Genomic DNA, 20,400 nt, shown 5'->3' with positions numbered 1-20,400 from the left:
GTCTCCACTGCCACTCTGTGTTGCTTTTTATTTCTGTGAGCAAAGGATTTCCAGGTAAATTAATTTCATTTTGTCTGAAAAGAAACTGTGCTCCCCAGAGCATGCAGCCTTGGCCCCACAGCTTGCTGCTGGCACGGGGCTGCCCCAGGTCTGCAGGGTCCTGTCCCCATGGCAGACCTGAGCTGCAGCCAGGCTCAGACCCGCCTCCGCACTCGAAATGCTCTCTGCAGCTGAGACACCCCCTACAGAGCTGCTGGGGAGGGCAGGTAGTGGCAGGGCTGACACAACCCTGCAGACTGGGGAGGCAGTGCCGTGTCCACCGCTCCTGTCCTGGGGAGCCCCCCGTGCTGTGCCTCGGTGACCCCTGCTGCGAGACAGATGACGTGGGAAGGCAGAGTAGGAGAGTGAGGTCCCCAGCTGCTGCTGCCATGGACTGCGGTGAGGGCATGGAGGGAGCTGTGCTCCTAAAGCCAGGGCAGGCAGGGGCACTTCAGCCAGGACAACCAGCCCCTGGCTTTTGCTGCTGCACCAGGGAACAAGTGTTGCTGAGGACCATTATGGCTAAGCTGAGCCAGAAGCCTGGCCACCTTCAGCAGCCCTGGAAGGCACAGCAAGACTGCAAGATACCCAGCTGCCCTGGAGATCTGGGTGTGTGCTGGGAACCTCCTGGTTTCCTGCATCTCCGCTGAGGGTCCAGCCAGAATGTGATGAACCCCAGGTCCACGTGCCCGTTGCTGGGGGAGGTAAGCAAGGATGCAGTCCCAGCTGTTACAAACCTACCACCCTTTGCTGTCAGGAATCCTCAGTCCTGAAACACTTCAGTTGCACATGAGCTAGTGGTGTGCTTTTTTTGTCCCAGGGCAAAGGTTTTGCTGTGTCCTCCCATCCACCCCCTTTGCCATGCTGCTGCTCTGCTCTCCTGGGGTGACCTGGATGAGGCAGGTAGGGTTCAGCCTGGGCACTGGCACAATCCACATCTGCTAGTTATGTAGTTCATGACCCCATGTCTGTTTGCAAAATGAATGTCTGGGCGGTGCCGCACCCCGGGCTAACATGACGTCCTCACTCAGCTCCATGCTTGGGGGCCCTGCCCACACGTACTCGTACTCGCATGTGCATGCACACACACACATACACACACCCCCACACACCTCCCACAACACAAACAGCCCTTCAGTTGCATCGGCCTCAGATGACGGTGGTGGTGTGAGGCTGCAGGTGGGTCCCTCCACTCGCCAGGTCGGGCAGGGAGGGACCCGGTGACCTGCTCTGGCACTGGCTCCACAGGGCATGATGCAGCTCAGCTGTGCCAGGCTGTGCCCTGGGAGGAGGTTGGTTTTGTAGTTCTCTTAAACCTTCTCTCCTTTGCACTGCTTGTGTGCCCACCTCACTGGGCTGGTGCCCTGCAAGCTTGCTGTACGGGGTCACCTCTCCCCCCAGCATCCCTCTGCCCCCAGCCAGGTCAGGCATGCCCAGGCTCTGCCCTCCCTGCCATCGCCAGGTCTGGGTGCAGCCCTGTCTGACGGGCTTACACAGGCTCACAGGAGTGGGGGACAGCTCTTTTGGCTATAGACAAAGGTCGTGCAAGGAGAAGTGAATGTACAACAGTGCCTGTGGCCATATTTCAGCTGGGAAAGAGAAAATTTCCAACCATCAGGGCAGGAATGATGCTGCAATCATTTCCCAGGCAAGCGGCTGGAGCAAGGACCAGACGCGGTGTTAAGGCATTGCTTGGCCTGTCCATGAGAAGGGGAACCCATGTAGTCCTGCGGCCCCTGGAGGCAGAGGTCCCTGCTGGCCCCCTGCCCTGCCCTGGGCTGGGGATGGAGCCAAGGGCAGCATGGCCAGCCCAGACCTTTGCTGGCATTTGGCTGCATGCTGGTGGCAGGGCTGGCTCTGCAGCCACCGGGCAGGCCTGGGCCAGGGCAGGGTTGTTGGACCCCAGGAGCATCCTCAGCTCTCGCAGTACTTCCCTGGCCCCTTCTCTGTTTTCTGGAGGCCTTGGCTGAGGCCAAATCTTCTCTGTACAGATCACATGTGGTATCAGGTTTCCAGCTGTGACTGCTCCGAAGAAACCCTCTGGGTCAGCAGCCAAGACCCACCCCAACACCCAACTCACCAGCCCAAGGGACAGAGCAGGGAGGGACATGGATGAGGGGGCATTATGGTACCTGGACTGCTCCTTCCTTCTTTTTCCCTTAGGTTTTGTTTCCAGAGAGGAGCCTCCGGCGCCTGCAGACATGTGCTTTGAGCTACCCTGCCTGGGGCTGGATCCCACCACCCATGTTGTTTCACACCCCAGGTGGAAAAGACAGGTGTTTTCAGGTTCACTGTATTTATGGGTTCCTAAAAGCAAAAAGGTGAGAAGAAACAGACAGTCCCAGGGCCTGGCATGTGTGTGCACATGTGAAAAAGATGGGTGCAAGGATAGAGAGTGTGTGTGCAGGTCTGGGGTGTGCGTGAGAGGAGTGAGGGTTCTACATGGGCAGAGGGTGATGTGTGGTGCAGGGGAAGAGGTGGCAGCACTGCAGCCTCCCCAGTGGCATGTGGGATAGGCATGGGGTCCACAGGGGTTGTGGCCAGGGCACATCTCGGGAGGAAAAGCAGCTGTTGCAGAGGAAGAGGAGGTACAGCCTCCCGTGAAGCATCAGCAGGTCTCCAAGGTGCCCAGCGGGTCCAGTGCCTTGGGATGGCAGACCAGAAGGGCTGCTCTGCCTGCTCCTGGTGCCCTGCAGGGTCATGGCCCCACCAAAGGGGGCTTGCCTAAGTTGGTGATCAGGTGGCAAAGGAGAGCCTGGGGAGGGCAGGAGGGGGCTCCTGGGAGTGTGGAAAATGTTCTGATCCATCTGGGGACATTTAACCCACTGGTTCTCAGGCTGGGAAGATGACAGTGAGGGACACACTGATGGCCAAGGAAGGAGGTTGTGTCCCAAGCAGCGGAGGGATACTTTCATGCTGCAAAACCCATCGCAGGGGGTTTCTGTTGTTCCCATCCGGGTCCAGTCTCCTGATCTGACCTCCTGATCTGACCCAAACATGACCCAGCCTGACCCCCAGCCTGCCTTTTCCGGCATTGATAATTATGCCCTTCAGACTGTTCAGCCTGTCTGCCGCACCTTGTAGGTGGGGGCAAAGTCTGCTGCTCCCCCCATCCATGCCCTGTGGCTATACCACAGTGCCTGGTGCTGGGCTCCGGAGCCCCCACCTCGCCGGAGCTCCTGTGGGAAGAGGAGGGGGCTGCACTTTGCCTGACTGCCCTGCTCTCGCCCATCCAGACACCCCCAGCACCCATGCTCACCTGTGCTTGCCCTGGGCCCCGCACACCTTGAATAACCTGTTCCCACTCCTCCTCTTGCCTCATGACAAAGCACCTGGCATGCAGCAAGGGTAACCACAGCGAAATGAGGTCATCACCACCCCAGGGACAGTATGGGACAATCACACGGTCATGGGAGCTGCAGCCAAGGGCCTCTTCTCCATCCAGCTTTCATTGTGGCACACCCTGTGTTAGGTGACTGTTTCCTCAGGACAAATGCGATTTGCTCTCTTGCTGTTTGGGGACAGGGTCATCAAGCTACATCACCGTTGTAGGCTCTGCATCTAGATTCCCAAAGTGCTGTTGCAGATCCAAGGTGAGCATATGGTCTCCCCACTGCCCTGTGCACCAGCAGTTTCGTCTGGGTGTCTGCATGCTGCCAAGTCAGTTCTTGCAATGCTGCACCCTCAGCCTACCTCACCTCCCATCTGCAGTCATTTGCTTTGAACCCTGGCCAGCGTGTCTGCCTCATGGTAGACCTGATTGCTGCTTTCGTTCAAGTAATCTCCACCACCCAACCCCTGCTTTTTGGGATCCATGTGTCCTGCTTACCTCATAGCCCCAGGGATGCTTGGTGGCCTTTGCCTGGGCAAACTGGGATGAATACCGGACAGTTGGTCTGGTACATGAATGACCCACTCACTGTGGTTGGCTTGCCAGGGCAGGGGGGTGCCCACCTACCTCCAGCTGCACAGCTGCACAGCACTCTCACCCCAGCCTGTGGGGTACCCAGGGAGCTGGGACAGCTTCAGCAGCACCCCACGGGCTGGGGAGGTGCAGGGCTGGCATGTCAAACAGGGGTCCATGGGAACTTTGGGTTGCATCTTACAGGCATGAGCAGCAAGAGGACATGGGACCCTCCTTTTGCCTGAAGAAGAGAGGCACAGCCCATTTCTCTGCTTTGTTTGCAAGGGGGTTGAGATGTCTGCAGCCAGTCTGGGAGACCTTGAGCTGTTTGGCCTGTTTGCAAGTGGCTGGGCAAGATGATGAGGCTTGTCACCTGGGGCTGGAGTGGCCCAGCCAGATCCTGGAGGCTGTGACCCTCAATTAGCTGCTGAGATGCTGTGGGGGTGCTGGAGGTCTCTGACCCAGATGAGTCTGTCCCTGCAGCTCTGAGCTCAGGTCACCAATAGGTCCCTGGGGACTGAAACTAGGAAAATAAACAGTGTGAGATGACACAGCCCTTGGACACTGCCCAGCCATGCCCCAGATGGGCCCTCGTGGTCCCTGTGGGGGACAGCTGGGTGGCTGGGTGCCAGAGCAGGCAGCGTGTGGGCCAGCACTCCCACAGGTATGGGCCTGGCACAGACAAATCTTGCCAAAATACTGGGGATGGGTGAAAGTCCAGCCATGGTCTGCTGGCATTTTCACCAGGCAGGGCGAGGGGTCGGCTCCCGACTGTTGGGGGTTCCTGCTGCCACAAAACAGGGAGCAGTCACGCTGTATCCTCGGATGCCCTTGCCTGTTGCTTACAGCTGGCCCAGGGCTGGAGCAGGGCATGACACACCGCTGTGATTTCTTGGCCCCATCAGCACCCTGCAGGGATTTCTGCCCATCCCAAAGCCCTTCCCAACCCTGGGAGCTGGGAGCAAGAAGACAGGTTGGGGAGTGAGCAGCTGGCCACAGTGGGGCCGGAGGGCACCTGGGCATCTTCTGGTGGGGGTGGGAATGGGGCATGAGTGCAACATGGGCTGCCACCATGTTGAGTGCAACATGTCTGAGGGGGGGTGTGTGCCCATGGGTGAGGAGTTGTGTGGGGGCTTGTGTGAGTAACTGCATGTGAGCAACCATGTGTGTAACTGCTTGCATGCCTGAGTAATGCAGTATGTAACTGTGTGTGTGTCTGCATGTACGCCTGCAACTTGCACACTGTGCGCCTACCTGTGTGTGCTCAGTGCACTGTGCCTATCTGTGTGTAACTGAGCACGTCCGTAACCACCTAAGTTGTGCAGGCATCTGTTGTATATCTCAGTTTGTGACTGTTTACCAGTGCAACACACTCTACACGCGTCTGTATGCATCCCTGTGTGTCTGCAAGTATGTCTGTCGCAGTGTAACCCACTGCATGTGTGGTCACGTGTGTGCACCTGCGTGTGCTTCTGGGTAACATGCCACAGTGCAGGATATCCCCACCCAGCAGTGTGTTGCCTCCCGATTTCCTTCCATGTCAGGGGCAGAGCTGTCCCCACAGGGTTGCACTGCTGGCCAGGGACCCTCCTCCTGCCCACTGCAGCAGGGTGATCCCTGGCAGGGCCCCGGCAGGTTGGGGCAGGCGTGCAGGCTGCGGGTGCCAGCAGCTTCCCCCACCCTTGCTCTACCTGTCAGACAGGTGGGGCTGGCCGCCTGCCACCGTCACTTCTGGGAAGGGAGGATGCAGGAGGGATGGTCTCTGCACAATGGCTGGGGACCTGCCGGCAGCTAAAGCAGCCCTTGGGACCTGCTCCCTGGGATGGCTTGGCAAGGGAAGCACCAGGAACCCTGGAGAGCCTCAGGGCGGGAGTATGCCCGAGGAGAGGAGGGACTGCAGCCCAGTGACACCTGGTCCCTCCATTTGCCCATCTCTTCTATTGCTGTGCTCAAAGAACCCCTGAGGCACATCCCGGCACCCTTCCTTCCTAGTTCCATGGCTAGAGCAGGGTCTCCTGCAACTTGGGTCCCACCACCCTATTGGGGTGGGGAACATGAAAGGCTTCCCCTGCATGCCCTGGGGAAGTCAGTGCCTTTCTACCCCTATATATCCTACCCAGACCATCCTGGCCACTGGCAGAAGCTGACTCGGGGCCAGACCATCCTGTCCATCCTGGTGGACCTGCTTCCCACTCTGACCCTTGCTCCTGACAAGGCCAGCACCCCAGAAAGGCACGAGCTGGAGCTTGGTGCCAGATAGAGCCAGGTGTTGCTGTGCTCAGCTGGGTACACTGGGAATTTACAGGGAAGAAAACTGAGACACCCAGCAGCTCTGGCATCTCCACGTCTGGAAGCCTGTGTAGCTCACCTGACGGCCACTAGCCATGCTGTGGCCACTGTATCAGATGCTGCTCATGCACCAGAAAGTGCTTGGTGCCACTAACGCAGAGGCTGTCCTTAGAGCAGTTGCAGAGCTTGTCCTGGTGGGGTATGATGGATCTGGTGGAGCATGCAGATCTCATTGGGATAGTGCATCTGGTGAACATGCTTTATGGTCTCATCCCAAAAGACCTGGCCCCAAAGTCCCTGTCCCCCCTCAAGCTCAGCAGCATCACCCCATGGCTCAGGCATGGGGCTTCCTATCAGTTCAGTCTGCTGGCCCCTAAAACATGTCTTATGTAATGGCAGTGGTGGAGGCGGCTCCCACAAAGCATGCTCTGAAATTCAGCTTGTTTTAAAAAGGCCTGGAGCAATGAGATCTTCTTGTAGGACCCACCCTTTGCCTGAAAGCAGGCTCAGGCCCGGACTTGCTCGCCTGCAGTCCTGAAGGCAAAAACTAGAGGAGCACCAGCTCTTTGGAGACCCCGAAGATCCCACAGGAACTGTTACCACATTACTCCTTGACGACAGCACCTCAGCCAGCTGGCTGCACCTTGGCTGAGACTGGCATCTGTGGTCTGGACACTGTGGCCACTGGAGATTGCCAGCAGATGAGGGTTACCTTGCCCTGGGGTGTTTTGCAACAGCAAAGACACTGCTGCCCTAGGGGGCAGTCCCCTGAATGAAGACAGTCTAGTCAAGGAGATTTGCCCGCTGGCCAGATCGATGTGAAGGGACATCCTGAAAGGCTTTGTATTGGGATGACCAGGACTAGATCCTCTGCTCATCTCAGCCAAGATCTTCCTGCCACCTCCACCCCAAGAAGACCTTTGCACTAGGGCTCTGGAGGAGAGCAGAGCTGACGCAAGAGCATGTCTCATGCTCCGTGGGTGTGCCCACAATTCAGCAAGGCATCGCCATCCTTGTCTCTTCGGTACCAAACCATCAGGCAGCTGGGGGTTTGTGATGTTGGTGGCCAATGACAGCATACATCACTGGGGCTGCCGAGGGGTCACTCTGCCCTGTGGCACAGCTATGCTCTCTGGTGCCGTACTTTTCTAGGAGTTTTGAAAGAGGTTGAGCTGGGGAACATCCCCACTGGCCCAGCTATTAACTTCAGGGGCCAGCAGGCAGGAAAATCTGGCAAACACTGTACCATACCATGCCATACCGTATGGTACAGGAGGCCGGACATTTCATTATACATGTCTTCAATCTGTGCTCACTGACCCATTGAACCTTGCCAGAAGTAGACACAGGAGGGGTGTGACACTCCTGTCCATTGCCATGGCAGTCCTCCCTGGCCCACCGCAGAGTGACACGTTGACTGTGTAATAGTCTCCACGTCTGCCCCAGCTGCTCTTGTAACATTGCTGGCCATCAGCAGCCCTCATGCCATACCTGATGCTGGAGGCCAGAAACTCCCTAGAGCTCTTCCTGGAGCACCCAGAGAGAGACTGCACTATTCATCCAGGCCTGGTGGACACACTAAAATGCCTAACAAATGGTTCCCCATGTGTCTGGCATCTTTAGGCACACAGGAACGTGGCATTGCAGCAGCACGGTCAGCTTTTGTCTTTCAGTGCCCACCACTCCCTTGCATCTTCTCTCAGGCTTTTTGGACACCAGTGTTCATCATGTTCCTCCCCTCTCCACCACCTCATTCCTCTCTTCCTTACTCTCTGACTGCATGTGTTCATGTGCTCTGTCAGGGAGCTGGGACAGCCTTGCTCATACTGCTCCGTGCTGCAGCAAGGCAGGTCAGGCCAGGGGGAGTGTCCTGGCCACGGTGGCTTTCAAAACTGTGGCTTTTGAAGAGTAGCCTGATGACCAGTGCCTTGCTGAACTGGGGCCAGAATGTACCCAAAATGGTTTGGTGGGCTCAAATACCTTAATTTACTGCCTGGATTCTCAGCTGAAAACTTAAAGTTGAGCATGTGGCCATGGCTGGGTGGAAAGGTGAGCAATGAATGGAGGAGATCAGGGCTACTAGAGACCTCACTGTGAAATGAATCTGCATAAGCTGGAGGAAAGAAAAATATCACCTGGAAGCTGCAGCCCATGAGTTAACACAGCTCTGTCCCCCATATCCCACAGCTGCAGTGTCTTCAGCTCTCCCCAGCTCCATGCGCTCTCATCCCCAAGCCTGGAGGAAGCCTTTCCAGCACGCAGGGGGTTTAGGACCACACATCCGATGGTCTGACAGAGGGCTTCTGGGTTTGTTTCCACATGGTCTGCTCAGCAGAAAGTGGGGAGAAGAGCTAGAGGTGCATGATCACCCATTAGAAGGTAGATCTCAGGAGGCATTGGTCCATTGAAGTGAAATGTACGTGCGATGGGAGCAGGGCTGCAGTAACCTTGGGCAGCCTCTTCAGCATCTGCCAACCTGCCAGTGATACCCTGAGCTCTGGGGGGCCTGCAGTTCACACTGTCTCATTCCTGGACTTCCCAGCTTGCGCTTTCTGCCCTGTGACTCCATTTGCAAGCTGGTGCAGTCCCAGGCTCTGTGCCATCTTTGGTGGATAGCAAAGGGTACAGTTGGCCAGGAAACAAGAATGCGATGAACATTTCTTTTTGTTTCACAATGAAACAGAACTGGGATTTTTGGTGGCTGTGGTGGAGGGAGGGAAAGGGAAGAAGCTAGGAGACATCCACCCAAGAAGATCCACCAGTGCCAACCTTTTGAGGATGCCAGATACCAAGGGATGAACATCTATCCTGACCTGGGCAGCCTGGGCTCTGGCATTTTCTGCGGGAGGGGAAGCATCTGCTCAGGGAACACGAGCTGGGCAGGATGCAGATGTAGCTTTGTCAGACCTGGGTGGGAATAAACCTGTGGGCTGGGAGCAGGTCCCCAAATCTCTTCCTGAGGAGCAGAGACCAGCCGATGTGGTGAGCAGGAGCCACACATGTACAGCATGGCCAGGCTGCATGCAGACCTCTGGTCACAGAGAAGCAGCAAACACAGCACAGGACAGATGGAGCTGGTGTGATCCCTCCCCATGGGTGGCAGGGCAGCTTCTGCTTTGTCCGCAGGCTGCGGGGAAAACACCTGGTGCTGAATCACCATGGGGGCAACCAGGAACCAACTGTTTGGGGAGCCTGAACCCTCCAGTTCCGTCCTGGATGTGCTGGCATACCAGGGAGACAAGCAGAGGACTTCCTAGTACAGACCCCCTAGGAGGTCTGGCTGGAAGCAAGAGGTGGGTGGGATGCAGAAGCTTGAATGCAGTGCTGACCACATGGAAAAGGGAAGATGGGCACGGGCTGGAGAGGCATGTGGCATGCCCCAGGGTGGTAACCCATGCCCTAAGGGTGTTCCCCAGCATGCCCAACCTGCTGTCTGCCTGCTGTCTCTGGTTCCAGGCAGCCACCGCAGCAGCTTCCCCGTTCCTACAGCGGGAACAGCCGCTTTCTTGTTTAACAACCAAACAACTCAGGGTTTTAACAGATGAGTTACCATCAGTGGGTAGCTCTCCTGGACAAGCCAGACACCCTTGGGGCAGCTACTGCTGGAAGCAATTTCCAAAGAAACTGTTGGGCTGCGAGGCAGGGGGGAGCATTGACTGGGAGCCCAGGTAACTGGTTACCCTGGGGAAGAGGGACGCAGCCCTGGGGGGCCTGCCCATCCCCAGGCATGCCAGCCCAGCCCTGAAACTGGGCTGGGTTTGAGCCTGCTGTGGCAGCACCCTGCTACAAACCCCCAGCAGCACTGTTCTTCCCAGCTCCTATGGGCAATAACTCTGCCCTCCATATCACATCTGAGCAATAACCCTCACCTCACATAATTCAGCTTCCAGAAGTGCAGGTTTGTAACACCCCCATCCCTTACAGCACGTGCCCCAGCAGCGTTCCCCCTCCTGCCCCTAGCACAGCCCCTCCACCCACGAGACCCTTCCCAGGACTGCAACCTGCAGCTGTGCAACCTGCCCCATACCCTTCACCCACCCCCCACCCCCCGTGCAGTGTGGAAAATCCCTCCCATGCAATGCCCTTGCTCCCCCAGGTGTTCCCAGCTCCGTGGATGTTTGTTCCCGGAGCACAGTCCCTCCTGCAGCAGTGGCTTCCCAGCCCTGCCATTCCTATGCGCTAACCTCGGCTGCTCCCAGGTTGGCTCAGGGGTATGCAGGTGGGGTGCCCCATCAGGAGGATGCTTCTCCAGGCATATTTATGCCAGCTGATTGTTAACCTGGCCCACTGCTGGAAAAGCATCCATAACAGTCAGGCATCCCAAACTGCCTGACACTTTTGCTCTCTAACAATTTCCATGGCAGAGTCTGGGTACTCTGGAGCCTTGTTCTGTCCATGCCAAATCCTGCATACCTCCTCCAGCTACAGGTCATCCTGAAAACTGGGAGATATTAGACTGGATGGCATGAAGCAAGCCCAGGTCAAGTCAGGGACGGGCAAGGGCAGTGCCAGGTGAAATTCAGTGGGGAGAGGGTTCCTTGTCACAGCTGCAGAAGTCCAGCTGCAATAAAAGTCTCCTACAGGCTTCCGAGGCTTTTGTCCCCTGGATATTTTTAGGAGGACCAGACCCAACAATACACACGCCTTTCTTTCTGCAAGCTTGTTTCCAGAGTCTGAAGGGCTGATTGCCACCTGGACCAGGTACCCCAGGGAGAAGCACACCAAAGAAATGCCCCACCAAAGAAATGCTTCCCCTGAGGAAAGAAGATACTGGATATTTTGAGACAACCTTCTCTTTGGGTCAGGTGCTGCCCTGGCCCCCTCCTCCTGCCTTCTCTGTGGAGCTGGGGCCAGTCTCCATCCTTGTGCTACTGGGAGCTGTCTTTCACATGGCAATGGGAAGGCATCTGGGATTCCCACATCTCCAGTTAGGGTTCAGTCCTGCTCCACAGTTGTGCTGAGCCAGAGGCAGGAGGGTAAGAAAGTGTGAAAGCCAGCAGGGACTGGAGGAGTTTTGAAGAAAAGGCAGTGGGAGTGGGTGAGAGTGAGGGGTCCCAGGCAGATGGTCTCTGCCTCCTGCAGGCTGCCCCCATCCCCACCACATTCCCATCTACCCTGATCCACTGCAAGGATAGCCACGGTCCGGATCAGCTGGAAAATCAGGTCATGCCGTTGTGCTCAGGGGCAGTTCATGGTCTGGCACATGGGATAATGGACACCTTGCTGGCCCAGCCAAAACTTCTCCCCTCACCCCATTTCTCTGCTCCCACAGAGTCCACAGGTCCCAGTCAAGCACTGGCCAGGGCAAACTGCCCTCTTCTTCCCTAACTGGGACCAAGGAACAGCAAGGGTCCCTTTGGGGGGTCTTGGAGGAGAGAAAATCCACTTTAATGCTCAAACTTGAAGGGCGACCAAGATGTTTCCATGGCAACTTTGTGCCAGAAACGTGTTCAGCCTGGGACCACCTCATGGGAAAAGTCTCTCAGCAAACCCCAGTGTAAAGTGTGAGGGGAAGTTGTTTTGGAGGAGAAAAAAAAAAAACCCACCACCTCTTTTTGTCCATTTTCTGCCATAGCTTGTCACAGCTGTAAAATCCAGGCACCTCTAAAGAGATTAAAAAACCAGATAAATCTCTTTTTCATGCCAGTAGGGAAACTCTGCTGGGTTGGCTCAATACTGGCTTGGAGGTCACTGTAGGGGTTACCCTGAGTGTGTGTTGGTGTGTGCACGTGTGTGTATGTCTTTGCTTGCCCTCCTCCAGTTCTTCCTGGCTCTTTGCCCCACAGACCCATGCAAGCTTCATGGGAGGCTGCAGGATCTGGCCCCCCAGCTCATGCCTGCACAACTCTGCCTCTTCCTCCTCCTCTGGCACAGGGTGCCCATACACCTGAGGGACCCCCCGCCTCTGCCCCAAGCCTCCTGCCTGGCGTGCCCCCTACTTGGTGATGGCAGTGGGGTGGCGGTGGTGGGCAATGGGGACAATGGGGGCATGGGAGACGAGACTGTCAGGTTCCCTACTGCTGCTGGAGCTGGTTAAACATTGTCCCAGGCCAGTTAGGTAACAAACCTCAGTGGGAAAGAAATGAAACTGCTTGAGCAAACAAGGTGCACTTGGCAGGGCAACAGGCTGCGTGACAAAGTGCTCCCCTCTCCCTGCCAACCTGCCAGAGTTATCTATTGACGGAGAATAAACACCTCACCCACAACCCCAAACTTGGAGGGACAGCAGCCAGGAGCACAGCTGGCTCCTGCAGACCTGGCCTGGGGCTGGGCTTGCCCTTCTCACTGTGTCCCTTCCCTGGACACACTGATTGCCACCAAGCACCATCCCAGCCCCCTCCCACACATGCTGCTTTTGTGGGTAGCATGAGCACCTCCACATTGTCCTTCCTGCCACCCACTCCAGCCTGCTCCTTGTGGCAGCTCCAGGAGTTCAGGGATGGGCCTGGAGCACCCTCTGCTCGCTAGAGCCAGCAGACACCAGCTGGGGAAACCTGTTCCCTGGGGAAGGTTACGCAAGGAACATGGAGGTCTGGCTGCAGCCCAGACCATGGACTGGCTCTTAGTTCACACCCAGGGACTGGGACCTCTTCTTGCACCACAGGGCAACTCTGATGGCCTCATCTCAGCATGTGGATCTGGGAGCAGTACAGCTTCAACCCAGCACTCCGGGCAGTGAGCGATGGAGGTCTTTCCACATGATTTTGTCATCTCCAGGATCTTGCATGACTGCAGACTCCCTCTTATGTCTTGTTGAATTGCAGATATGGGCATGGCATGGCATAGCATGGCATATCCATAGGAGACCAGGCATCCCAGCTGGACCAGCAAGGCAGCTCCTTGTGTAAACAGCAGTTGAACCCACCTCAAAGAGATTGGCTCTGACCCATAGGCACCTTCTGCCCCTGGCAAAGCAGGTGGGTCAAGCCCTTGATGCCACGGCAGCATCTGCAGATCTTTCAGCTGCCACTGAGCCCACAGCCTGTGGGCTGCCAGCAGAGTAGCAAAGCATGAGGGGCCATGGCCACAGGGAGTTAGGAAGTGAAATGGAACACTTGCAGCAGGATCTGTGGTTTCCTCAGCCCCTGGACCTATCTCTTGTTACCCATGGCCTGGTGAAGCAGGGGCCTCGACTTCCCCAGGCAGCACAGCAGCTTGGCATTGGGGATGCTCTAAACCACCAACCCCACTCTCAAGCTGAGGCCAGGCAGACTGGGAGCAGTTCCAGCTGCTGCATCCAGGACAGCCCAGATGGTCCATGCTTCAAAGGATTTATTTCTCTCTCTTTCGCATTGATCACACTCTTGCAAGTGTGTGATAGGTGTTTTTTAACTGTACCGTGTCTCCAGCAGTAATGAAGGACAGTCAGGAAACAATGGCTGGGTTCTCCTGCCAAAAAGGCATCTCAGGCTTTGCAAGGCACCCTTACTGCCTAGGGGCATCCCAAAAGCTCCCCCACCCCTGCACTGGTGGGCTGGCTCCCCTCAGTCACTCCAGGCATGGGCTGGAACCATTCAGAAAGATGTGGCATTGCTTTTGCCAGCACATCACAGACCTGTTCAAGCTCCAAGCTCAGAGGAGGGGTCCCAGGGCCTTTCCCATGGGAGTGAACAGGAGCTGAGCAGTGCTAGCCCCTGCATGCCTACATTCGGCAGGGTGTACACCAGCACACGATTAGGGGTGGTAACAAGTCCCTCTGGTACCCAGCTATATTCAGAAAGACTCGTCATGAAATACAGGCAATGCATGCCAACTGGGAGTGATGTGTGGACCACTGTTTGCCAAGCTTGTGGTAGAAACATATCTGAGAGCCTGCTTGGCCTTCATCCCCATGAATTCCTTCTTGCTGCCCCACAGACATAACTTCTGGGTCAGAGAGGTCCTCCCAGCACCCCCAGGACACCCTCTCTGCCTCCTCACAGTTGGGCTAGCTGGGGAAGATTGCTGTGGCCACTGAGCAAGAAGGAGAAGATGATGTGTTTGGGCTGTTCACACTGCCAGGCTTTAGCAGTTCCCCACTCCTGAAGATGTGGTCCTTGAGAGGCATCCAGGCCCTAGGAGAGGTTGCAAATAGCCAGACTGGAAGACAGGCAAGCTTTAAACATATTTTTGTGCCTGTGCTTCTTCCTGATGCACCTTCACATCTCAGAAGAGAGCACAGGCCAGAGACAGGCTGGAAGTCCTCTTGTGTGGACTTGTGAAGTCCATCTTAATGTGGAGGGAGCTGAGAAGAGACCTCCCCACCAGACCACCCAGGAATTTACTTCGCAAACTGCGACTGGCAAACTCTAGCTTGGAGCCAGTGCTCCGTGAAAGCCCTTATGCAAAGGTGAGTGCCAGGGCTGAATTTCTGGAGGGTTCTTAGTAGGGTCAGGGAGTAAGTGTAAGATGCCCTTGCACGGCTAGCTTTGAGACAAGGCCTCCAGATCTCACTCCCACCCACCTAGGGACAAGCAGCCCACCTCATCCCAAGGAAGACCTTGTGTCAAGATGACCAGGCAAGCCCAGTCCACAGCAGGCAGGGTTCATGCAGTGGGACATCCCAGGTAACATGAGTCTGGTCCCCACCAGGTCTTTAAGAAAAACACGAAAAATGACAAGGAGGTACAAAAACACCAACCAAACAACAGTTTATTCCTCTTATGCTCCCATTCAAAAAGGAGGAAACCACATGCACCTGGCTGGGTGCCTGGCTGGGATGGCATCCTCCTCCTGTGGCTGACACAGAGCCAGTCTGTGCCCCATGACATCGCTTCAGTCCAGCTGAGCTCCACCGCCTGCCACAAGGCACATGTATGCCCTACAATGCACACTCTCACACGGGAACATCTTACTCATGAAAAAATATATCTGTACATTCATTCTGTACTTTTTTTTTTTTGGTCTTACATAAATTAGAAGCTACTTTTGGGGAAAAGACCTGTCTCTAGATACCGGTAGCCAGGTTGAAAATGCAGACTGGCCCTGCTGTCCCAAGTCCTCTCCCCTATGGGGGCTCTCCAGGGCCAGATGAAGCTCCACAGTGTTCCCATCTTCTCTCAGCAGGTGCCACAGTGAGAAGCTGCTGCACAGCAGGGGGCTCATTTATCCCATGCAGAGCAAACGGGACAGTGGCCATCTTCTGCACAAGCAGTGATGAGGGAGGACTCCACAGCTGGGACAAGGTCTGTCTGATCACAGGCGAGATGGTGGCGCTGCCCCTCTGCCCAGGCAGGTGGTGGGTGACAGCAGGAGACCTGCTGGCCTCTCATGGTGGTGCCAGCTGCCACTTGAACTTCTCTTCCCCTTTGCATCTGTCCAGGCTTTGAAACAGCCAAAGTTACTGTGACTCCAGTCGGAGGTACAAATCCAGTGAGGGAAATAACGGTTTGCAATAACCTACTGGAGCCAAAATATTAGCTTTAAAGATCTCAGTGCCAGCAGTCACCAGCACGCACGAGTGTGCCCATGCAAGGGTTGGAGTTTCACACACTGCTCGGGGCAGCGTCTTCCAGATACAGCTTCAGGCAAAGTTTCCTGCCAAGGAGCCCAGCTCAGGGCTGGCCCTGAGGGGCATGTCAGACCCCAGCTCGTCCAGGACTCCTACAGCTCCTTGTTCCTGTTGAGCACCTCCTCCTCCTTCCAGCCGCTGGAGTTCTTCCCAAACTTGTACACCAGCCGTCGCCCATCAACTCGCTCCAGGATCTCTCGTTTGTAGTAATATCTGGAGAAGAAGAGAAGGTGGAATCAGAGCTCTGGATGCAGCCCTGCATGCGGGGGAGCTGCTGTGGGGGATCAAGGCTGAGCCCCAGTGGGTCTGACCCAGCCCTGTGAGGGAGGTCCTCCCTGGGGAGAGGCGAGGGCACTCACCGCATGGCTCTGCTCAGCTTCTCATAGGTCATGCTGCTGTTTTTCTTCTTCTGGCCCCAGAGCTGAGCCACTGCTTCTGAGCGCAGGAACTTGAAGACGCCCTCCCGCCGGTCCTCCCACTTCATCAGCCCCTCATTCAGCTCGGGGTGGATCAGGATGTCCCGGATAAACTCCCACAGGTGGGTACCTCTTGGGGCTGGAAGAAGAAAGCAAGCTGAAGAGGAGGGAAGATCCTGTGGGTCCCTGCACTTCAGATCTCCCTAAACATTCCTGCCAAGGGGCATGGCCAGCGGACATGGCCCACCCTTCCATCTCCCCCCGCCATGAAGCCAAGCTGGGGGAGGCAGTCCAAGCTCCCAGGCTGGATGGTCCACGTACAGTGCTTGCTCTTCCGGCTCTCCAGGCAGTCTCTGCTCTCCTTGCTGATTTTTCGGGGCCGTCCCCGTTTCCGCTTGCCGTGTTTGCTGTCCCCTTTCTTGCTCCCCGCAAAGCCATCTGTGCACATAGACAGGGAGACACATGAAGCCTGCTGGGTTGCAGCTGCCCCCTCCCTGGGCACAGAGATGTCCTCTCAGGAGCAAAAGCGCAGGGGAGAGCTGGTTGGGGATGGGGTAGGGGTCAGGGGCTGCACCCTCTTTTCAGACCTGGGTACCAGGGAATTGCACCCCTGAGAGCAAGGTCTCCCCATTCCCTCCAGCTTCATCCCACTCTCATCCATGTCACCATGCTTAGGGCAGCAAGCTGATAATTCCCCAAACCTTACTGCTTCCTTGCATCCTCAGTATTCCCAGTATCATCACCAGCTGGGATCAATACTGAACATAGCTTTCAGTGCCCAGGATCTTTGGCCGCAGCCTTCACCCAGCTGCCACCACCTTCTCCTTCCCACCAAGCTCACTGCTGCCCTGGCAATCCCAGCTCTGCCCCAGAGCCTGCACCATCACCACGCTAAATGGGGAGAAACAGACCCAGGGCACACAGAAAACCAGCCCCCTCCCTCCTTCCCCATGTGAGGATGGATGTTCAGGTATTGTCCCTAAATCATTGTCAGATGGGATATACTCTGCAGCTGCTGGAAGTGCCCAGGAGCAAGTCCTTCTCCCCCAGCTACTGGCAGGAAGCAAAAAAAATCACCGTCAGGGAAGAGCTTTGCTTCCATGGGGTCGAGGTCAAGGTCACTTCCACCGGAGTCCTGGGAGTTGGGGCTGTGGGACATCACAGGCCCTGAGAGGCAAAGGGACAGGGCTCATTCAGACTGCCAGCTGCTGGCATGTGGTGCTGCTTCCTCCTGTCCCTCCCGTCCCCCCTCCACCCCAGGCCCCTGCAAGCAGCCTGGTGCAAGACCCAAACCTGCCCTTGGCAGTGGGGCAGTTGCCCACTGACCTCCCAGAGCAGCACAAGTGAAGGGAGCTTTTCACTGGGCAAGACACTGACCTGAGACATCGGAGCTGCCTGGGGACATGGCACCAGGCAAGCAGGTGAAGTCTGTGGATAGGAAAGGGTTTGTGGGCTTCATGTCCTCCAGTGAGTCCTTGTCACAGGGATTTCCCAGCTCTGGAAGGGGCAAAGAAGGGAAGCAGGGGTTAGCCCTGCCTGCATCAGCATGTGGTCCCTGGGGAAAAGGCTTGGCTGGGGTCCCTCTCCTACCCAGGTGGCTGGAGTCCAGGAAGGTTTCTTGGGAAGTTGCACCCTCTTTTTCCAGCAAATCAATGATCCAGTTCAACTCGTCGGAGGCTGCAGGAGTGGGAGGACTGGGATTAGTGATGCCTATTTGGTGGAAAGAACAGTGCCTAACTGGGAGCTGAGCCCACCCAGCCCTGCCTGGACTCTGTTTTGTGCCCCCATGTCCCCCCACACAGCCTCCCCACCCAGTGCAGCCTCCTCCAGGCAGCCCTCTGCAGTGCCTGGGAAGCAGGGGGTCCTGGGCTGGTAGGGGGGTCTCAGGCTTCAGCCTGACAGGCCTGGGGACAAAGGGGACATTGGGACACTCACTGATCTCATGCAGGCGGTCATACAGCTCGTCCCCCAGGGGCCCAAAGATGAGGCGCATCTGGTCCCTGGTGCAGTGGCAGAGCGCGTGCCCATCCATGTTGCAGCAGGAGAAGTCTATGGAGCTGGCGTCGTACTTGTTCTTCTCCACATGGTAGCTGATCCACTCTAGCACCTGCACCTTGGTCCAGAAGTACGGGAGCTCACTGAACCACTCTGGCTTGTCTGCAAAGGATGGAGAGCGGCGCTCAGGGGCAGGGTGGCCATGCCAGCACTGTGTGCCATGCACAAGCTGCCAGCTGCAGTTGGGCACTGGGTCTGGTTCCATGGTGATCACGTGGAGCACAGCAGGCCCTGCGCTTGGAGGGTTGTGGGACTAGCAGGTGCCTGCTCCCAGGTTACCTCGCTCTGCCCTGCTCCTGTCCTGGGGGACAGCAACAACCTGATGCTTCCTGCAGTGTTGGTTTTGGTGCCATTTGTCCCATCTATGCTGGAATCTGCCCTGCTGGTATGTTTGCTGTACCTCCCCCAGGACCAATGACAGTCCCACCGGCAGAGTGGGACCTCTGTCACCGAGACTGTACTTCCAAACTGCTCTTCTGGTGAACACTGGCAGCCCATCCCCTGGGATGTGCTGGAGAAGCAGGGCAATGGTTCCCTCATCCCCCATATGCACCTGATGTGCTGCAAGCAGCCATGCCTTATGCCACCCAGGGTCTGCTACAGCAACCTTTTAGCCATCACACTCATGGGGAAACCGAGGGATGGTGGAAGCTGTTGACCTGCTGGAGTGGGACAAGGACCTTGCAATGCTCGCCCAAGCTAGGTGAACTGCCTCACTGGTGCCTTGTGGGACGGCTGCCCTGTGCAGCCACCACCGCTCCCCCAGTCCTACCTGTGGTCTGTGCCAGGGGCTGGCTGGCAGGGAGGCTCAGCCCCAGGGTGCTGTCATCTCCAGGGTGTCCCAGCATGTCCAAGGCTGGCTGTACCTCATCCGGCTGGTACATGGCACTGATGTAGTTAGAGAAGATGTTGCTGATCTCACAAGATCCTGCCATGAAGCTCTGTGCCGAGAGATGACAGTGAGCCCCGATCCCCGTGGAAGTGGGGGGACCTGAGCCCGCAGCACCCACAGCACCCTCAGGGCCAGGCTGGGTGAGGCTGGGCCCTCCCTCCCTCCACCCGCTGTCACCTCTCAGGTCACTTCTGCAGAAACACCTGCCAGCACCCGCCAGCCAGGGCTGGGGCCTGACTCACCACCGCCCTGGGACCGAGGGAGTCTGAGCCAGAGCAAACAGGGCACATGGTGTCACCGTGCTCGCAGAAGAGCCCCGTCTCCAGCAGCCTGGCCTCACCAGACCCACTGGCAGCCAGCACAAAGGGACAGCAAGCAGGTGGTTCGCAGAGAATGGTGTTGGACAGCCCCTCCGTGGGGGTGGGCGTTGCAGCGCACTCAGCTGCTGAGCGCTCCCCCAGCCCCCCGGCACAACAGCTCTGGAGCCGGCAGCTTCAGTCCTCTCAGCCCGTTGCAAGAAGCACATCCCAGTAACTGCAGCCAGGAGGGGACCAAGCCCCGGCCCAGCCCTCGTGGAAGAGCCAAATCTTGCTGTTCGTTTGACAAAACCTGGAGGCCAATTAGAGGGCCCCTCCAAACTGCCGTCTCACTGCTCCCCCCGAAAGGGCTGGCCACTGCGGTGGGAGAACAGGTGTGCAGCGAGAAAGACCAAGCGCATCCCCTGGCGAGAGCGAAGATGCACAGGGAGGAGAGCAAAGCAGCCATCCCGGGCTGGGGGACATCAACAGGCCCCGGACGAAAAAGCTTTGGTACCTTCTGCGATGGCAACGATGGCAATCCTGCGAGCGGCAGCTAATCCAGAGAGCAGCGAGGGGAGACGCAGCCGCTAGCCACTCTCATGGGCCAGGGAGGCTGGTGCCGATGGGCAAGCCCTGCCCGCCTCGGTCTTTTATAGCTCGGGCGCGTAACGCGATCTGGCGGCCCGAGGGGAATTCCAGCCTGAAACGTTCGTGCTCCCAGATCCAGGTGATTTGCATAATATGAACCACCGGGTCCCAGCCCAGCGCTGCCTTGCCGGGAAATCTGGGTTGGCCAGTTTAATCATTGTCAGAGCCCTTGCCCTGCCGGTGCCCAGAGTTTCACCCACACTGCCTTTGCGGGGTGTTTTCTTTGCCGGCATTTGCCCGGCTCGTGTTTGTTTGCTCACAGCAGCAGGTTCACTGGGCTCCCACTGCCAAGCAAACACACCCAGCAGGGCTGGAGTGCGCCCTGGGGGCTGCACGCCCCTCCCTGGGGCTCTGCCCCCAGCAAAGAG

At 57.0% G+C, this 20,400-nt stretch overlaps 1 protein-coding gene across 2 annotated transcripts; it reads right to left on the bottom strand.

Moving 5' to 3' along the window:
- Nucleotides 1–14,837: 14,837 nt before the first annotated feature.
- On the bottom strand, nt 14,838–20,090 carry ELF3 (E74 like ETS transcription factor 3). 2 transcript variants are annotated; one of them, XM_037410792.1, is made up of 9 exons: nt 19,899–20,090; nt 18,966–19,134; nt 18,074–18,295; nt 17,729–17,815; nt 17,516–17,635; nt 17,216–17,305; nt 16,460–16,576; nt 16,082–16,277; nt 14,838–15,935 (listed from the first exon to the last, which is right to left on the bottom strand). In XM_037410792.1, exons 2-9 carry the CDS (start codon nt 19,126–19,128, stop codon nt 15,815–15,817), a joined length of 1,116 nt encoding a protein of 371 aa, XP_037266689.1. In that variant the 5' UTR covers nt 19,129–19,134; nt 19,899–20,090; the 3' UTR covers nt 14,838–15,814. The 2 variants fall into 2 exon arrangements, with proteins under 2 accessions (XP_037266689.1, XP_037266690.1); XM_037410793.1 differs by having other exon boundaries at nt 18,966–19,081.
- Between the last annotated feature and the right edge of the window lie 310 nt (nt 20,091–20,400).

The sequence above is a fragment of the Falco rusticolus genome, chromosome 17, assembly GCF_015220075.1.
Source record: "Falco rusticolus isolate bFalRus1 chromosome 17, bFalRus1.pri, whole genome shotgun sequence".
In the NCBI taxonomy this organism is placed as follows: Eukaryota; Metazoa; Chordata; class Aves; order Falconiformes; family Falconidae; genus Falco; species Falco rusticolus.
This window is presented reverse-complemented; position numbering and strand designations above follow the sequence as displayed.

What these genes read in the sequence shown, in the direction of transcription:
- ELF3 (XM_037410792.1), bottom strand. Translation starts at nt 19,128, where the DNA reads ATGGCAGGATCTTGTGAGATCAGCAACATCTTCTCTAACTACATCAGT. An exon ending in AGCAAAGCTCTTCCCTGACG is followed by an intron (nt 16,577 to 17,215) that starts GTGATTTTTTTT and finishes CTATGTGCACAG; the next exon opens with ATGGCTTTGCGGGGAGCAAG. An exon ending in AAGCTGAGCAGAGCCATGCG is followed by an intron (nt 15,936 to 16,081) that starts GTGAGTGCCCTC and finishes CTTCTTCTCCAG; the next exon opens with ATATTACTACAAACGAGAGA.